General features: G+C 54.5%; 2 protein-coding genes across 3 annotated transcripts in view; one reads left to right on the top strand and one right to left on the bottom strand.

Moving 5' to 3' along the window:
- Window positions 1-3,061: 3,061 nt before the first annotated feature.
- Window positions 3,062-3,988, bottom strand: LOC119968857 (histone H4). Its single transcript, XM_038801745.1, has one exon. It carries the CDS (start codon window positions 3,935-3,937, stop codon window positions 3,626-3,628), a length of 312 nt encoding a protein of 103 aa, XP_038657673.1. The 5' UTR covers window positions 3,938-3,988; the 3' UTR covers window positions 3,062-3,625.
- Window positions 3,989-4,040: 52 nt separating this feature from the next.
- Window positions 4,041-19,744, top strand: part of LOC119968856 (omega-amidase NIT2-like) — a 44,177-nt gene continuing 28,473 nt past the window's right edge. The window contains exon 1 of one of the 2 annotated variants that reach the window (XM_038801743.1): window positions 4,041-4,244. The gene's annotated coding sequence lies outside the window, so the exon portion shown is untranslated. The remainder of the gene's footprint in view (window positions 4,245-19,744) is intronic. The other variant, XM_038801744.1, reaches the window with a different exon arrangement.

The raw sequence follows: 19,744 nt of genomic DNA, 5'->3' as shown, positions 1-19,744 counted from the left end.
CCCAAAATGTGCAACACTCTCTTTCCCCTAACGAACTGTGCCACACCAACTCCATCTACGCCAGCTGCCCTCGCAGCCGCAAAGAAAGTAAACCATCCTGACCCAAATCGCCCTCCCCAACTCTACACCCATTTTGCTTCCGACATGTTAGCAGGATGGCCCCCACCCGAGGCAGTCGCTTCCTCCATCCCCAAGTGCCAATCCACCCCTCTGCCTAACCCGGCCTTTGTGCTCTCCCACATTCCTGCGTCAACACCCCCCCCCCTCTTCAACACCCCCCCCCCCCTCTTCAACACCCCCCCCTCTTCAACCCCCCTCCCCCTCTTCAACCCCCCCCTCTTCTTCAACCCCCCTCTTCAAAACCCCCCCTCTTCAACCCCCCCCTCTTCAACCCCCCCCTCCAACCCCCCCCTCTTCAACCCCCCCCCCTCTTCAACCCCCCCCCTCTTCAACCCCCCCCCTCTTCAACCCCCCCCCTTCAACCCCCCCCCTTCAACCCCCCCCTTCAACCCCCCCCTCTTCAACCCCCCCCCTCTTCAACCCCCCCCTCTTCAACCCCCCCCTCTTCAACCCCCCCCTCTTCAACCCCCCCCTCTTCAACCCCCCCTCTTCAACCCCCCCCCTCTTCAACCCCCCCCTCTTCAACCCCCCCTCTTCAACCCCCCCCCCTTCAAACCCCCCCCCTCTTCACCCCCCCTCTTCAACCCCCCCCTCTTCAACCCCCCCCTCCCTCTTCAAACCCCCCCCTCCCTCTTCAACCCCCCCCTCCCTCTTCAACCCCCCCCTCTTCAACCCCCCCTCTTCAACCCCCCCCTCTTCAACCCCCCCCTCTTCAACCCCCCCCCTCTTCAACCCCCCCCCCTCTTCAACCCCCCCTCTTCAAAACCCCCCCTCTTCAACCTCCCCCTCTTCAACCTCAACCCCCCCCTCTTCAACCCCCCCCTCTTCAACCCCCCCCTCTTCAACCCCCCCCCCTTCAACCCCCCCCCCTCTTCAACCCCCCCCCCCTCTTCAACCCCCCCCCTCCCTCTTCAACCCCCCCCCTCCCTCTTCAACCCCCTCCCCTCCCTCTTCAAACCCCCCCCTCTTCAACCCCCCCCCCCCTTCAAACCCCCCCCCCCCCTTCACACCCCCCCCCCCCTTCAACCCCCCCCCTTCAACCCCCCCCCCTTAACCCCCCCCTCCCTCCTCAACCCCCCCCCCTCCCTCTTCAAACCCCCCCCCCTCCCTCTTCAACCACCCCCCCCTCCCTCTTCAACCCCCCCCCCTCCCTCTTCAACCCCCCCCCAACCCCCCCCTCTTCAACCCCCCCCCTCTTCAACCCCCCCCTAACCCCCCCCCCTCTTCAACCCCCCCCTAACCCCCCCCCTCTTCAACCCCCCCCCCCTCTTCAACCCCCCCCCCTCTTCAACCCCCGCCCCCTCTTCAACCCCCCCCCCCCCCTCTTCAACCCCCCCCCCCCTTCAACCCCCCCCCCTCTTCAACCCCCCCCCCCTCTTCAACCCCCCCCCCTCTTCAACCCCCCCCCCCTCTTCAACCCCCCCTCTTCAACCCCCCCCCTCTTCAACCCCCCCCCCTCTTCAACCCCCCCCCCCCCTTCAACCCCCCCCCCCTCTTCAACCCCCCCCCCCTCTTCAACCCCCCCCCTGCGCATTCCCAGCAAACACCCCTCATTCGGATACGCTAATTTTAACATATAGAACTAATTGATCACAGTAAACAGTCCCCTTCCTTTGCTGAGCACACCACCAGTCCATCCGTTTCGCAGGTGAACCCATCCACCCAATTGTTCTTAAGTACCCCAGTCCCTTAGAAACCTGCTCCGGCCTATCAATAGTGTTTTTGCCCCTTGCGTGACTCAAACAAGCCAGGTACAGCACCCAAACTGCACTTTGTTCCTGAATGGGGCCACTTTGACCCTATTGAACCAAGCCAATCTTTAGGCTAACTCCGTCCCCAGGTCCTGCTGAATCCAGTGTGACCTTCCCTGGAACACTCTCGCCTCCTTTGCCCATTGCAGAATCTTCTCCTTATCCAGGCATCAGTGCAGCTGCTTTGGTACGTCAAAGACCCCCTCCCACCAACATCTTAAATATCCTCACCACTTTGATTCTATCTGATTAAGTGGAGAAGATACTGTGAGTTGACAACCTAATATCACAAAGCCTGTGCCGTGTACATTCCTAATGTCATCCAAGAGGGTAAATTGACAAGGCCGCCTAGGTTTTTCTCCCTGTACATGTGGATCGCACCCCCAAAGATGTGCAAGCTTGGTGGATTGGCTATGCTAATTTGCCCGATAATTAGGGGGGGGGAAAGATGTGCACATTCTCCGTGTCTGTGTGCGTTTCCTCCCCATCCAAAGATATGGGGGTTAGTGTTCAAAAATATAAGTCCCACCTTAAGCAAGTGCTCTTTCCAAGGGCTAGTGCAGACTGGATGGGCCAAATGGCATTTCCACACAAGGTCAGTGCCTCCAGGTAATTCTTAATATGGAGAAGCATTGATCACCAATTTCCTTACCACAATTCAACAAGACTCCACAACCAGACCCTCCCATAAGTACATAGAAACAAGAGGATTAGCTTCATTATAGGTCACCTATAACCGAACACTCACCAAATCCTCTTTGGCGAACACTATGGGCATCAAATTTAAAATTGGCCCAACGTTAGTTGACGAACTCGACTTTGCTGTGTTGTGCACACCTGAAAAGACTGTTGTTAAGGCTATGTATCCTAGCTTCCCCATCAACAAAAATCCACTATTGTCAACTTAAATCACCCTTTAAGCATATTGCTAACTGTGCCTGCCAGTCTAGAGGGCAAGCTTCCCCTGCAGTTAGTGTCCTATGGAGTATTTAATTTGTAAAACAATTAGATGTTTGTAATTCAGAAATGTCATGTATTCTGTTTCAATAACCCACAAGGAGAACTTAGAAATATCAGTTTGCCACGGATCACTAATAGATGTGCAGTGTAGTCTGAAGAACCGAAATGGAATCTCATTCCATTATAAAGGGAGGGCCAATACAGGACTAATTGAAGATCAAGGCAGAGACTTTTAAAAATGAACTCCAAAACGATTTATTACAGTCAAGAGGACAAACAACATAGTCGCAAAAATGACATTATGAAAAAAGCCTGGACCCGATACGCAGTCAGGAGCTACTTAAGAAAACGCCTCAACAAATCCTCAGCAGACTGGAAATTAAAAGTCTCAAATCGTGCAAACTCTATAATAGCGCCTTAAAATACTTTATTCCGATCAGAAATTACAAAGCCAAAGCGCAGAGTGGACAGGGCAAATCCCTAAACCAGCTCCAAGAAAAAAAATAATCAAATTCGTGGCACCGCGCAAGAGATTAAATCCATGCCGACATCAAACTCGAGGCTACAGGTTTTGAAAGTAGCTCCCAGTGTCCACAGGTTCTGTATTTATAATGACCGATATGCAAATGAAGGATAGAAGATGGAGCCAATTTCTATTGGACAGCCAGCAAACTACAAACCAGCAAATCAGAAACTAGAGAGCTGCACAATGCCTCCCCACCCCCGCGCGCCGTTAAAGCCAAGCTCGGTGTGTGAGAAAGTCCGTCTTGGATGCCGACCATGGAAAGGGCCGTCTAACCGCCGAAGCCGTAGAGAGTGCGGCCCTGCCGCTTCAAAGCGTAAACTACATCCATGGCGGTCACCGTCTTCCTCTTGGCGTGCTCGGTGTAGGTGACCGCGTCCCGGATCACGTTCTCCAGGAAGACTTTCAGGACGCCGCGGGTCTCCTCGTAGATGAGGCCGGAGATGCGCTTGACGCCGCCTCGCCGGGCCAGCCTGCGGATAGCCGGTTTGGTGATCCCCTGGATGTTATCACGGAGCACCTTCCGGTGCCGCTTGGCTCCTCCTTTCCCCAGCCCTTTGCCGCCTTTGCCGCGTCCCGACATCCTGCACTATCACAGCCACCACCTCAACAACTCCAAGCGGACTGAACTCCGGGCGCTTTGTCCTCAGATCAGATATTCAGGCGGAGCGAACCTGGGGGTAAGCAGCGGTGACGTCATCGCCCCAGACCACGTGCCCCCCCCCCCAGTGTATCAATGTGTCCGGAAGTCAGCGGGGCTGATCGAGGCATTGACTCCACTCCTCAACCATTCACTCCGGCGGTTGTTTCAAGTCTCAGAAACGGGGCTGTCGTCAGAAATAAGGCAAGCCCGACGGCAGAAAGATTTGTGATTGGTTGGTCTGGCGCAGGTTGGTCACTTTTAACTCATGTGTGTGAAGAGGGAACAAGAAGAAACTGTATCCGGTGGCTTCCCGGAGGCCACAGGTTTCAGGTGAACGAGGAAAGGGGCAAAGGTGGCGATCAGAATACTTGGAGACACCGGATGAATCGGGAATGCACTGTGTGAAATGGCGATGGAAATAGATTCAAGAGGGAAGTGGATAACTACTCCAAAGGAGAAAATTGGGGAGGGGGAGACATTTTCAAATAAGTAGTACAGGCATGATGGAGAAATAGCCGGGCTGTAAATTTCTCTTAGATAGTCTTGTATAATATTTATAACACAGGGGCTAACAGAGTTATGTTGTTTATGCTGCACGCACACCTCTTTCTGCCCTTGTTATCTAACCAATTTATCCCACTATTAATTTATCTCCTATTTATCTGGGTTTCCCATAACTACATCTATACTATTTATCTCAGCTACTCCTTGCAGTAGTGAGTTCCATATCAAACCACTTGCTGGGGAAAGGATTCCCCCCCCCCCCCCCCCCCCCTGAATTCCCTATTTGATTCATTAATGACCATCTTGCTGCTGGTTCTAGTCGCTCCCACATATGGAAACCTCTTCTCTAGTGTACCCTATTATAGTCTAATTCTGTGCTGGGAACTGCATTAACTATGCACAGGTAGGGTAGCACAGTGGTTAGCACTGTTGCCTCATGGCAGCGAAGACCCGGGTTTTATTCCATCCCCGGGCCACCGTGTGGAGTTTGCACATTCTGCCCCTGTGCAGGATAGGTGGATGGCGCTAAAAAAAATGCTTCCCATCTGACTCTCCTGGTGGCTGATTCGTCTACCTGCCCTCAGCTGACGAGTTTGAAGGTCCCGCCGCCATATTTAAATAAGATTCCATCACACTCCCATCACTCTCTCCAGCCCACTTGTCTTTACCAGCCCATGAAGATGTCAGCAACCGAGAGGGGAAAAGGCTCATAGCCACAAGGAAGTCTGTTTCTCAATCCCACCACTCTTTCCCCCCCCCCCCCCCCGTCCCGCTAAGCCTATTATCTGCAAAGTGCCCGTGCCCCACTTGGATCTCTATCCACCACAAGTGGAATCTTCATCCATCTGCTTACAGTAACCATGGCATCCCTTTGACGCTCTTCTGTGAGCTTTTCATGCAGCCTTATCAGGGTCAAGCTTCCCTCCCCTTGTCCTTCCTTCTGCTTTCTATTGTTTGTCGTCTTCATCCACTTCTGTGCACCTCTACTAGCCACCCCAAACCCCACTAACCATCCCGAACCCCCTGGTCTGCCTGCACCTTGCACAGCCCTCTTTCCACATTGCCTTGTCTTTGTTCGGCCACCCCCCCCCCCCCCCTGTTCGCACTCCACCCCCAGTTGAACAAGGAGCAAGGAGACCCCCTGGCTTTCACAATTCAAGGCACTGGACTGATCCGACTCAGTGACACAGGAGAGTCCGTGGGTCCAGCAACACAATGCTGAACTGGTCTTCATGGACAGCATGGAAATGGAGGGCAGGAACCGGTCTGTCCCGACAGAGTGGTGAGCAGCGCATCAGGAGCAGTGCAGCACCATGGCAGAAAGTTGCGGCGCTCACCCCAAAGTCTCTGGTAAATTGAGGGCCATCTTTAGCAACCGGGTTTGATGCTGACTCCCTCTGGGGTGACACAAGATTGAAGGCCTGATGGGATACCAGCAGACAGCTCTTCTAATGAGCATTCATGAGATGCAAATGGCGTTTGTGCCACCTGCCAGCGGGAAGAGTAACTCGCCATTGGGAGAATTACAATGTAATTTTACACCAACAGGGTTCTGAATTTCCCGCCGGATTCGCCGTGCACACCTGCCATTGATTCCACCTCCAAACCAGCCATGGCTGGTTGGGGGAATTCTGCCTATTAACTATTCAAAAGGTAATAAGTCAGAAAAATATAAAGCAAAATATTAATTAACAGTAAGAGAAGAAAACTTAACTTTAACAATTGAACAGACGTCTCACCGCCCTTCTTAGGTGTGAAGTCAAGGCTCCAAAAATGTGGATAACAAGTTTAGGCCTCAAGATGGCTTCTAGAGACACTTGTGGTATTCCCGAAAGATGCTGAAAGCCCACCTTATTCCCGAAAGATGCTGAAAGCCCACCTTAGTCAGTTGTTGGAAAATAGCCAATTGGTCTATAACTTGTGAGTTAGTATTCAGCTAATTTTACTAATTACGCACATTGTCTTAACTTGAAGATGGTGTGTGTAATTAACCTCAGACAACGGCTTCTTTTAAGATACATCTCTTCTCTTTTGAGTTGCCTATGTGTTGCAAAATAATTAGTTAATATAACTTTCTGTCATTTATAATTTTTAAAGTTATATTTTATTCCAAACATGTGTAAAAACTGCAACGTGTACAAAAACACACGGCACAAACTGACAGTCCACAGTTTGTACAATTTATCCTCTTTTACCCTCCCCCCGGCGACAAACAGTTCCTCAAACATCATCATGAACAGCCCCCAGTGTGTCTCGAAGCCTTCTGCTGACCCCCCTCAACTCATACGTAATCTTCTTCAACCGGAGAAAGTTGTTCAAGTTCCCCAGCCAGGCCGCCACCCTGGCGGTGTACCAACTCTCCAATTTAGCAAGATCCTCCGCCGGGCAATTAGAGAGGCAAAGGCCACAACATCGGCTCCCTTCTCCTCCAGCAGCCCTGGCATTCCTGAGCTCCACTTCCACAACCTTAGATAGCATCCCAAACACCACATCCCAGGGCAGCACAGTGGTGCAGTGGATAGCACTGCTACCTCACGGTGCCGAGGTCTCAGGTTCCTGGCCCTCGGTCACTGTCCGTGTGGAGTTTGCACATTCTCCTTGTGTTTGCTTGGGTTCACCCCCACAACCCAAAAGATGTGGAGATGCTGGAGTTGGACTGGGGTGAGCACAGTAAGAAGTCTTACAACACCAGGTTAAAGTCCAACAGGTTTGTTTCAAACACTAGCTTTTGGAGCACTGCTCCTTCCTTAAGCGAATGAAGAGGTATGTTCCAGAAACATTTTATATATAGACAAATTCAAAGATGCCAGACAATGCTTAGAATGCGAGCATTTTCAGGTAATTAAGTCTTTACAGATCCAGAGGTAGGGGTAACCCCAGGTTTGCACTGAGTGCTGAATTTGGGTGCATTTGAGTGCTATAGTGAGAGTTTGGTGACTGAGGGAGTTAGGTGAGGAGGGAGTAAGGAGCTCCTTTCATTTCATTTCCTACATTGCCTCAAAGAGCGCGAAGGGAGCCGGGGGTTTACAGAGAGTACAGCTGACTGGGAGCAGAGTTGGAGGGTGGAGTTCCAGTTGGTCCATCGTGCAGCTGTATTCTGTAAGGTAAAAGGGGATGGAGGCTAGGGCAGTTGCATGCTCCTCCTGTAGGATGTGGGTGGTGAGGGATACCACCGGTGTCCCCGCTGACTATACCTGCGGGAAGTGCACCCAACTCCAGCTCCTCAGAGACGGTGTTAGGGAGCTCGAGCTGGATGAACGTCGGATCATCCGGGAGGCAGTGGGGGTAATAGAGAAGAGTTACAGGAAGGTAGCCACACCCAAGGTACAGGACAAGAGTAGCTGGGTTACTGTCAGGGGAAAGAAAACGAACGGGCGGACAGTGCAGGGATCCCTCGTGGCCATTCCCCTTCAAAACAAGTATACCGTTTTAGATGCTGTTGGGGGGATGACCTACCGGGGAAGGCCCTTGTGGCCAGGTCGCTGGCACTGAGTCTGGCTCTGGGGCTCAGAAGGGAAGGGGGGAGAATAGAAAAGCAATAGTGACAGGAGACTCGATAGTTAGGGGAATAGATAGTAGATGTTGTCGCAAGCGAGACTCCCGGAAGGTATGTTGCCTCCCGGGTGCCAGGGCCAGGGATGTCTCGGATCGTGTCTTCAGGATCCTTAAGGGGGAGGGTGAGCAGCCAGAAGTCGTGGTGCACATTGGTACCAACGACGTAGGTAGGAAAAGGGGTGCGGATGTAATAAACGAGTTTAGGGAGTTAGGCTGGAAGTTAAAGGCCAGGACAGAGAGAGTTGTCATCTCTGGTTTGTTGCCGGTACCACATGATAGCGAGGCTAGGAATAGGGAGAGAGTGCAGTTGAATACGTGGCTGCAGGAATGGTGTAGGAGGGAGGGCTTCAGGTATTTGGATAATTGGAGCGCATTCTGGGGAAGGTGGGACCTGTACAAGCAGGATGGGTTGCATCTGAACCAGAGGGGCACCAATATCCTGGGAGGAAAGTTTTCTAGTACTCTTCGGGAGGGTTTAAACTAATTTGGCAGGGGAATGGGAAATGGACTTGTAGTCCAGCAACTAAGGTAGCCGATGTTCAGGACGTCAAAACGTGTAGTGAGGCAATGGGGAAGGTAACAATGACAAAGGAGAGGGGATTGCAGGCATGGAGATGGGTTGAAGTGTGTATACTTCAACGCAAGAAGCATCAGGAATAAGGTGGGTGAACTTAAGGCATGGATCGGTACTTGGGACTATGATGTGGTGGTCATCACGGAAACTTGGATAGAAGAGGGGCAGAAATGGTTGTTGGAGGTTCCTGGTTATAGATGTTTCAATAAGATTAGGGAGGGTGGTTGCATTATTGATTAGAGATAGTATAACAGCTGCAGAAAGGCAGTTGGAGGAGGATTTGCCTACTGAGGTAGTATGTGTTGAAGTCAGAAATAGGAAAGGAGACTTCCGGTTGCGGCTATGACCAGCTAAGTCGCACGTTTGGCGGCTCCTGCTACAAAGGTGTTTTCGGGCCGATTGGAGGGCCCCAACGGCGCTGTAAGGACAAATCCCGGTGGGGGAAGGCTCCCTGAGGAGAACCACACCAACTTTATGGTCGGTACCCGGAGTGGGGTGGTAAAAAAAGCAACAGCAGCTCCCCAAAAAAAGCGGGGGAAGAAGACCAAAATGGCGGCCGGTGGCGCACCCGAGGAATGGAGGAAATGGGCGGAGGAGCAGCAGGCCGCTCTCCTGCGCTTCTTTACGGAGCTGAAAATGGAGCTCTTGGAGTCAATGAATGCGACGACCACCAGGCTGATGGGAGCCCAGGCGACCCAAGAGGCGTCGATTCGGGAGCTGCAGCAGGAGATGACTGTGAGGGAGGAGGAGGCCACGGTCCTCGTGGGAAAGGTAGAGGTGCACGAGGCACTCCACCTGAAATGGCAGAGCCGTTTTGAGGAGCTGGATACCCGAATGAGGCAGAAGAACCTGAGGATCTTGGGCCTGGCAGAAGGCCTGGAGGGGTCAGACCTCCCGGGATACGTAGCAGAAATGCTGAGCTCCCTGATGGGGGCAGGGGCCGTCCCTTCGCCCCTGGAGCTGGAAGAGGCCTACAGGGTCATGGCTAGGAAGCCAAGAGCAAATGAGCCCCCGAGGGCGGTGCTGGTGCGGTTCCAGCGACTCAGCGATCGTGAGAGAGTGCTGGAGTGGGCCAAGAGGGAAAGGAGCAGTAAGTGGGAGAATTCGACGGTGAGGGTCTACCAGGACTGGAGTGCGGAGGTGGCTAAGCGGCGGGCCCGGTACAACCGGACGAAGGCGGTGCTACATGCAAAAAGGATCAGGTTCGGAATGCTGCAGCCAGCGCGCTTGTGGGTTACCTACAGGAACCAACACCACTATTTTGAGTCCCCAGAGGAGGCGTGGGCCTTTGTACAGGGAGAGAAACTGGACTCGAATTAGACCCAGGGGGTACTTGGCGGCCGTATCCGCTCGGGTACTTTCAGCTGAACAAGCGGTTCTTTTTTTTTCGGCTGGGTCGGAACTGGGCAACTCTTATTGGAACGGTTTCCTTTTTTTTCTTCTTCTTTCCCTGTTTGGATCTTGAACTCTTGCTTTGGGGTTTTTTTTCTTCTGATGTTTTTTCCCCCCTTTGCCAACTTCCCTTAGTTATTGTTATCGTGGTTATTCATGGTTATTTATGGTTATTTATACTGTTTGGTAGAGGGCGACTGTTAAGTACATTGTTGTTATTTGTTATCTATCTGTTATTTATAATGTTAAGTTGGGGGGGCGGGACGGGGGGGGGGGAGAGCAGATCGGGGATATGGGCTCCTAGGGGGGGTTCTTTACAGGCATGGACGGGGACGGGGGTGGAACTGAAGATGGCGGGGTGGGGTGTGGCAGGGCGAAAGCGCGGGCTTTCCTCTGTTTTCCCGCGCGTGGGGCAGAGGAGGGGGGAGGGGAGGAGTGCAGGGCGTGGCTAGCAATGGCGACCTTTCCCGCGTTGGAGCGGGGCCAGGGAGGAGTGGCAAGGGGGGGGAGGCCCCCCCCCCCCCCCCCCCCCCCCGAGCCGGGGGGAGTCGGAGTGTGGCAGGAGCAGCCGGGTCAGCGCAAACCAGCTGACTTACGGGAGTACGATGGAGGGTACATCGCGGCTAGGAGGGGTCCTAGCCTGGGGGGAGGGGGGTTAGGGAGGGACACCGGGTTGCTGCTGGAAAGACCAGAAACGGGAAGTGGAGGACTGGAGAGGTGGGGGGAGGGGGCCATCGCCATGGGGAGCGGGTCAGAAGGGGAGGGTCGACCCGGGGCGAGCAGGGAACGGGACATGGCTAATCGGCAGGGGAAGGGGGCGGGTCGTCCCGCGACCCGGCTGATCACTTGGAACGTGAGGGGGCTGAATGGGCCGGTCAAGAGATCAAGGGTATTCTCACACCTGAAGGGACTGAAGGCTGATGTAGCAATGTTACAGGAGACCCATTTGAAGGTAGTGGACCAGGTTCGCCTGAGAAGGGGGTGGGTGGGACAGGTGTTCCACTCTGGATTGGACGCAAAGAACCGGGGGGTGGCGATTCTGGTGGGAAAGAGGGTGTCGTTCGTGGCGGAGGAGGTGGTGGCGGATAAGGAGGGTAGGTATGTGATGGTGAAGGGTAAGCTGCAGGGGGAGAAAGTGGTGATGGTCAACGTATATGCCCCGAACTGGGATGACGCGGGTTTTATGAGGCGCCTATTGGGCCTCATTCCGGGACTGGAGGCAGGGGGCTTGATCATGGGGGGGGACTTCAACACAGTGCTGGACCCCGGGCTAGACAGATCGAGCTCACGGACCAATAGGAGGCCGGCAGCGGCAGAAGTGCTGAGGGGGTACATGGAGCAGATGGGAGGAGTAGACCCATGGAGGTTTGGTAGGCCGAGGGCGAGGGAGTATTCCTTTTTCTCCCACGTCCATAGAGTGTACTCCAGAATCGATTTCTTCGTGTTGAGCAGGGGGCTGATCCCGAGGGTACGGGAAGCTGAGTACTCGGCCATTGCGATCTCTGATCATGCACCACATTGGGTGGATGTGGAAATGGGGGAGGCGCGGGACCAGCGCCCGCTGTGGCGGCTGGATGTGGGGCTGTTAGCGGACGACGAGGTGTGTAAAAGGGTCCGGAAGAGCATTGAGAGCTATCTGGACTTGAATGACACGGGGGAGGTGCAGGTGGGGATGGTCTGGGAGGCCCTGAAGGCAGTGATCAGGGGAGAGCTGATCTCCATAAGGGCACACAGAGAAAGAAAGGAGAGGCAGGAGAGGGAGAGGCTGGTGGGGGAGATATTGGAAGTGGATAGGAGATATGCGGAGGCACCAGAGGAGGGGCTGCTGGGAGAACGGCGCAGCCTGCAGGTCAAGTTCGACCTGCTGACCACCAGGAAGGCAGAGACGCAGTGGAGAAGGGCACAGGGCGCGGTCTATGAGTATGGGGAAAAGGCGAGCAGGATGCTGGCACACCAGCTTCGCAAACGAGATGCGGCTAGGGAGATTGGGGGAGTGAAGGAGAGGGGCGGGAAGGTAGTACAGAAGGGGCAAGAAGTGAACGGGGTCTTCAGGGATTTTTACAAGGAGTTGTATCGGTCTGAGCCGCCGACGAGGAGAGGGGGAATGGAGGACTTCCTAAACAAATTGAGGTTCCCAAGGGTCCAGGAGGGGCTGGTAGAAGGGCTGGGGGCGCCAATAGGGCTAGAGGAGCTAGTCAAGGGAATAGGTCAGATGCAAGCGGGGAAGGCGCCGGGGCCAGATGGGTTCCCGGTGGAATTCTACAAGAAAAATGTGGACTTGGTGGGACCGGTACTGGTACGAGCCTTTAATGAGGCGCGAGAGGGGGGGGTTCTGCCCCCGACAATGTCGCAGGCTCTGATCTCCCTGATACTGAAGCGGGATAAAGACCCCGTGCAGTGCGGGTCCTACAGGCCTATCTCGCTTCTGAACGTGGATGCCAAGTTGCTGGCAAAGATCCTGGCAGCTAGAATAGAGGATTATGTGCCAGGGGTAATCCATGAGGACCAGACGGGGTTCGTGAAGGGGCGGCAGCTCAACACGAACGTGCGGAGATTGCTGAATGTAATTATGATGCCGGCAGTGGAGGGGGAGGCTGAGATAGTGGTAGCGCTGGACGCGGAGAAGGCATTCGATAGGGTGGAGTGGGAGTACCTGTGGGAGACGTTGGAACGGTTTGGGTTTGGGGAAGGGTTTATTAAGTGGGTGAAGTTGCTCTACTCGGCCCCGACGGCGAGTGTAGTGACAAACGGGAGGAGGTCGGAGTATTTCGGGCTCCACCGAGGGACCAGGCAGGGATGTCCCCTATCCCCCCTACTTTTCGCACTGGCAATCGAACCGTTGGCGATGGCACTGAGGGGTTCAGGGGGGTGGAGAGGACTGACTAGGGGAGGGGAGGAACATTGAGTATCGCTGTATGCGGATGATCTACTGCTGTACGTGGCAGACCCAGAAGGGGGAATGCCGGAGATAATGGAACTATTAGCAGAGTTTGGGGACTTTTCGGGGTACAAACTAAATTTGGGCAAAAGCGAGGTTTTTGTGATACACCCGGGGGACCAGGGAGAGGGTATTGGGAGACTCCCCTTCAAGGGAGCAGGAAAGAGCTTTAGGTACTTAGGGGTGCAGGTGGCAAGGAACTGGGGGACCCTCCACAAGTTGAACTTTTCCAGGCTGGTGGAACAGATGGAGGAGGAATTTAAGAGGTGGGACATGGTACCGCTGTCGCTGGCGGGGAGGGTGCAGTCAATCAAAATGACGGTCCTCCCAAGGTTCCTGTTTTTATTTCAGTGCTTGCCCATCTTCCTCCCTAGGGCCTTCTTCAAAAAGGTGACGAGTAGCATCATGAGCTACGTGTGGGCGCACGGCACCCCAAGGGTGAGGAGGGTCTTTTTGGAGCGGAGTAGGGACAGTGGAGGGCTGGCACTACCCAATCTCTCGGGGTATTACTGGGCGGCAAATGTGTCAATGGTGCGCAAGTGGATGATGGAAGGGGAGGGGGCAGCTTGGAAACGAATGGAGAGGGCGTCCTGTGGCAACACAAGCCTGGGGGCCCTAGTAACGGCACCATGGCCGCTCCCCCCCACGAGGTACACCACGAGCCCGGTGGTGGCGGCCACCCTCAAGATATGGGGGCAGTGGAGGCGACACAGGGGGGAAATGGGAGGTCTGTTGGCGGCGCCAATAAGAGGGAACCATAGATTTATCCCGGGGAACATCGACGGGGGATTTCAGAGCTGGTACAGGGTGGGCATACGGCAGCTGAAGGACCTGTTTATAGAGGGGAGGTTTGCGAGCCTGGGAGGGCTGGAGGAGAAGTTTGAGCTCCCCCTGGGAAACATGTTCAGATATTTACAAGTGAAGGCATTTGCTAGGCGGCAGGTGGAGGGGTTTCCCCTGCTCCCCAGTAAGGGGGCGAGTGATAGGGTGCTCTCGGGGGTCTGGGTCGGAGGGGGGAAGATATCAGACATCTACAAGATAATGCAGGAGGCGGAAGAAGCATCAGGGGAGGAGCTGAAAGCCAAGTGGGAAGGGGAGCTGGGAGAGCAGATAGAAGACGGGACGTGGGCGGATGCACTGGAGAAGGTCAATTCTTCCTCCTCGTGTGCGAGGCTGAGCCTCATTCAATTTAAGGTGCTGCATAGAGCTCACATGACGGGGACAAGGATGAGCCGGTTCTTTGGGGGTGAGGACAGGTGTGTCAGATGTCTGGGAAGCCCAGCGAACCATGTGCATATGTTCTGGGCATGTCCGGTGCTGGAAGGGTTCTGGAAGGGGGTGGCAAGGACGGTGTCGAGGGTGGTGGGGTCCAGGGTCAAACCAGGATGGGGGCTTGCGATCTTTGGGGTTGGGGTAGAACCGGGGGTACAGGAGGCTAGGGAGGCCGGAATACTGGCCTTTGCGTCCCTAGTGGCTCGACGAAGGATATTAATTCAATGGAAGGACGCGAGGCCTCCAAGCGTTGAAACTTGGATTAACGATATGGCTAGCTATATTCAGCTAGAAAGGATCAAATTTGCCCTGAGAGGGTCGGTACAGGGATTCTCCAGGCGGTGGCAACCTTTCCTTGACTTTTTAGATCAGAGATAGACGTTCGGGGTCGTGGCAGCAGCAACCCGGGGGGGGGGGGGGGAGGGGGGAGGGGGAGGGAGGGGGGGAGGGGGGAGGGGGGGAGGGAGGGGGGAGGGGGGGAGGGAGGGGGGAGGGGGGGAGGGGGAGGGAGGGAGGGGGGGAGGGGGGGAGGGGGGAGGGAGGGGGGGGAGGGGGGGAGGGGGGGGAGGAGGGGGGAGGGAGGGGGGGAGGGGGGAGGGGGGGGAGGGAGGAGGGGGAGGGGGGAGGGGGGGAGGGGGGGGAGGGGGGAGGGAGGGGGGGGAGGGAGGGGGAGGGGGGGGAGGGGGGGAGGGAGGGGGGGAGGGAGGGGGGGAGGGGGGGAGGGGGGGAGGGGGGGGGGGGAGGGGAGGGGAGGAGGGGGAGGGGGGGAGGGAGGAGGGGGAGGGGGGGGGAGGGGGGAGGGAGGGGGGGAGGGAGGGAGGGGGGGAGGAGGGGGGGGGGGAGGGAGGAGGGGGAGGGGGGGAGGGGGGGAGGGAGGGGGGGGGAGGGAGGGAGGGGGGGGGGGGGAGGGAGGGGAGGGGGGGGGGGGAGGGGGGGGGGAGGGAGGAGGGGGAGGGGGGAGGGGAGGGGGGAGGGAGGGGGGGGAGGGGGGGAGGGGGGGGAGGGGGGGGGAGGGAGGGGGGGGGGAGGGAGGGGGAGGGGGGGAGGGAGGGAGGGGGAGGAGGGGGGGAGGGAGGGGGGGGAGGGGGGGGAGGGGAGGGGAGGGGGAGGGAGGGGGGGAGGGGGAGGGGGGGAGGGGGGGTGAGGGAGAGAGGGGGGAGGGGAGGGAGGGAGGGGAGGGAGGGGAGGGAGGGGGGGAGGGGAGGGGGGAGGGGGGGGAGGGGAGGGGGAGGGGGGGGAGGGAGGGGGGGGGAGGGAGGGGGGGAGGGGGGGGGAGGGGGGGGGGGGAGGGGGGGGGGGAGGGGGAGGGGGGAGGGGGGGGGAGGGAGGGGGGGGTGAGGGAGAGAGGGGAGGGGAGGGAGGGAGGGGAGGGAGGAGGGGAGGGGGAGGGGGGGAGGGGAGGGGGGGGGGGGAGGGGAGGGGGGAGGGGGGGGAGGGGAGGGGGGGAGGGGGAGGGGAGGGGGGTAGCAATGGTCGTGGGGGGACATGCACGACTGTAACGCGGGCAAGTCTGCTCGCTGCTAATGTCTGAAACTAGGCTGCCTTGTTTGTTAAGTTGTTGCTTGGGGGGGGGGGGGGGGGGGGGGAGGACTGGGGCGCGCGAGAGGGCGGGCGAGGGAGGGATATTTGCCTAGAGGGATTGTGTTGTATATAATTTAAAAAATAGTAGGGGTAAATGTTTGTATGGAAAAACTCTTTCAATAAAAATTATTTTAAAAAAAAAGAAATAGGAAAGGAGCAGTCACCTTTTTGGGAGTTTTCTATAGGCCCCCAATAGCAGCAGAGATGCGGAGAAACAGATTGGGAAACAGATTTTGGAAAGGTGCAGAAGTCACAGGGTAGTAGTCATGGGTGACTTCAACTTCCCAAATATTGAGTGGAAACTCTTTAGATCAAATAGTTTGGATGGGGTGGTGTTTGTGCAGTGTGTCCAGGAAGCTTTTCTAACACAGTATGTAGATTGTCCGAACAGGGGGGAGGCCATATTGGATTTGGTACTTGGTAATGAACCATGGCAAGTGATAGATTTGTTAGTGGGGGAGCATTTTGGAGATAGTGGCCACAATTCTGTGACTTTCACTTTAGTAATGGAAAGGGATAGGTGTGTGCAACAGGGCAAGGTTTACAATTGGGGGAAGGGTAAATACGATGCTGTCAGACAAGAATTGAAGTGCATAAGTTGAGAACATAGGCTGTCAGGGAAGGACACATTTGAAATGTGGAACTTGTTCAAGGAACAGATACTACGTGTCCTTGATATGTATGTCCCTGTCAGGCAGGGAAGAGATGGTCGAGTGAGGGAACCACGGTTGATAAGAGAGGTTGAATGTCTTGTTAAAAGGAAGAAGGATACTTATGGAAGGCTGAGGAAACAAGGTTCAGACAGGGCGCTTGAGGGATACAAGATAGCCAGGAGGGAACTGAAGAAAGGGATTAGGAGAGCTAAGAGAGGGCATGAAAAATCTTTGGCGGGTAGAATCAAGGAAAACCCCAAAGCCTTTTACACATATGTGAGAAATATGAGAATAACTAGAGTGAGGGTGAGTCTGATCAAGGACAGTAGCGGGAGATTGTGTATTGAGTCAGAAGAGATAGGAGAGGTCTTGAACGAGTACCTTTCTTCAGTATTTACGAATAGGAGGGGCCATATTGTTGCAGAGGACAGTGTGAAACAGACTGGTAAGCTCGAGGAGATACTTGTTAGGAAGGAAGATGTATTGGGCATTTTGAAAAACTTGAGGATAGACAAGTCCCCTGGGCCTGACGGGATATATCCAAGGATTCTATGGGAAGCAAAAGATGAAATTGCAGAGCCATTGGCAATGGTCTTTTCGTCCTTACTGTCAACAGGGGTGGTACCAGGGGATTGGAGAGTGGCGAATGTCATGCCCCTGTTCAAAAAAGGGAACAGGGATAACCCTGGTAATTACAGGCCAGTTAGTCTTACTTCGGTGGTAGGCAAAGTAATGGAAAGGGTACTGAGGGATAGGATTTCTGAGCATCTGGAAAGACACTGCTTGATTAGGGACAGTCAGCATGGATTTGTGAGGGGTAGGTCTTGCCTCACAAGTCTTATTGAATTCTTTGAGGAGGTGACCAAGCATGTGGATGAAGGTAAAGCAGTGGATGTGGTGTACATGGATTTTAGTAAGGCATTTGATAAGTTCCCCATGGTAGGCGTATGCAGAAAGTAAGGAGGCATGGGATAGTGGGAAATTTGGCCAGTTGGATAACGGTGGTGGTGGATGGCAAATATTCAGCCTGGAGCCCAGTTACCAATGGCGTACCGCAGGGATCGGTTCTGGGTCCTCTGCTGTTTGTGATTTTCATTAATGACTTGGATGAGGGAGTTGAAGTGTGGGTCAGTAAATTTGCAGACGATACGAAGATTGGTGGCGTTGTGGATAGTGAGGAGGGCTGTTGTCGGCTGTGAAGAGACATAGATAGGATGCAGAGCTGGGCTGAGAAGTGGCAGATGGAGTTTAACCCTGAAAAGTGTGAGGTTGTGCATTTTGGAAGGACAAATATGAATGCGGAATACAGGGTTAACGGTAGGGCTCTTGGCAATGTGGAGGAGTAGAGAGATCTTGGTGTCTATGTTCATAGATCTTTGAAAGTTGCCACTCAAGTGGATAGAGCTGTGAAGAAAGCCTATGGTGTGCTAGCGTTCATTAGCAGAGGGATTGAATTTAAGAGCCGTGAGGTGATGATGCAGCTGTACAAAACCTTGGTACGGCCATATTTGGAGTACTGTGTGCAGTTCTGGTCGCCTCATTTTAGGAAGGATGTGGAAGCTTTGGAAAAAGTGCAAAGGAGATTTACCAGGACGTTGCCTGGAATGGAGAGTAGGTCTTACAAGGAAAGGTTGAGGGTGCTCGGCCTTTTCTCATTAGAACGGAGAAGGATGAGGGGCGACTTGATAGAGGTTTATAAGATGATCAGGGGAATAGATAAAGTAGACAGTCAGAGACTTTTTCCCCAGGTGGAACAAACCATTACAAGGGAACATAAATTTAAGGTGAATAGTGGAAGATATGGGGGTGATGTCAGAGGTAGGTTCTTTACCCAGAGAGTAGTAGGGGCATGGAATGCACTGCCTTTGGAAGTAGTTGAGTCGGAAACATTTGGGACCTTCAAGCGGCTATTGGATAGGTACATGGATTACGGTAGAATGATGGGGTGTAGATTAATTTGTTCTTAATCTAGTACAAACGTTCGGCTACATTGTGGGCCGAAGGGCCTGTTCTGTGCTGTAGTTTTCTATGCTCTAAAGAGGTGTGAATTGTCTCAAGCCAGGACAGTTGGTAGGATTTTGCAAGCCCAGGCCAGATGGTGGGGGATGAATGTAATGTGACATGAATCCCAGGTCCCGGTTGAGGCCCAAAAGATGTGCAGGGTAGGTGGATTGGTCACACTAAACTGCCCCTTAATTGGAAAAAATGAATTGGGTACTCTAAATGTATTTTTAAAAAACACCGCTTCCCAGATCTCTTCAGCTTCTCGCAAACCCAGAACATGTGCGCATGATTCTCCGGCCCTCGCCCACACTTCTCACACTCGTCGGCCACCCCTTGGAAGAACCCACGCGCCCGGGTCACGTGTACCCTGGATGCCACCTTGAACTGAATCAAGCTCATCCTCGCCCAGAAGGAGGTTGAACTCACCCCACACATCGCCTCGCACTACAGTCCCCAGCCTATCTCCAGCCCCCCCTCCCAATCCCTCCTCCCATTTGTTCTTGATCATCGCCACATGATTCCCCCAACCACCTGTTTGCATCCCAATCCTACCTCTCCCAACTAATCCGAGAGCAGCAGTTGCTCCAGTAGGATGTACTCGGGCAACCTAGGAAATGCCCTCCACTCTTTTCGTTCAAATTCCCTCACCTGCATATATCTGAATTCACTCCCCCTCGATAACGGAACCCTCTTCCGCAACTCACCCAAACCTGCAAACTTCCCTCCCATGTACAAGTCCTTCACACTCTCAAGCTCCGCCTTCCCATCCATCTCCCTGGCTTAAACCTCTGGTTCCCGCACAGAGGTGTCAACACCGACATCCCCTCCAATTTAAAGTGTCTCCGCAGCTGATTCCACACACTGACCGTCCACTGTACCTTTTTAAAAAAAAATTCAGAGTAGACAATTATTTTTTAAGGGGCAATTTAGCGTGGCCACTCCACCTAACCTGCACATCTTTGGGTTGTGGGGCGAAACCCAAGCAGACACGGGGAGAATGTGCAAACTCCACACGGACAGTGAGCCGGGTCGAACCCGGGTCCTCAGTGCCATAGGCAGCAATCTAGCCACTGTGCCGCCCACCATTGACTGTACCACCGGGCTCACCATGTACTTCCTCGGAGCTAGTGGAAGTGGAGCCATCCCACAGCCCTCAGACTGGAATTCTGTTGTTTTTAATTGAGACAGTTTGAATAAAGGCCTATTCATTCCTTCCGTCAAGGTTACCAAAAGGTCTAAGATTCATGTTATCTTTCCAGCCTGTCTGGAATGGC

This window comes from Scyliorhinus canicula, chromosome 7 (genome assembly GCF_902713615.1).
Source record: "Scyliorhinus canicula chromosome 7, sScyCan1.1, whole genome shotgun sequence".
Classification (NCBI taxonomy): Eukaryota; Metazoa; Chordata; class Chondrichthyes; order Carcharhiniformes; family Scyliorhinidae; genus Scyliorhinus; species Scyliorhinus canicula.
This window is presented reverse-complemented; position numbering and strand designations above follow the sequence as displayed.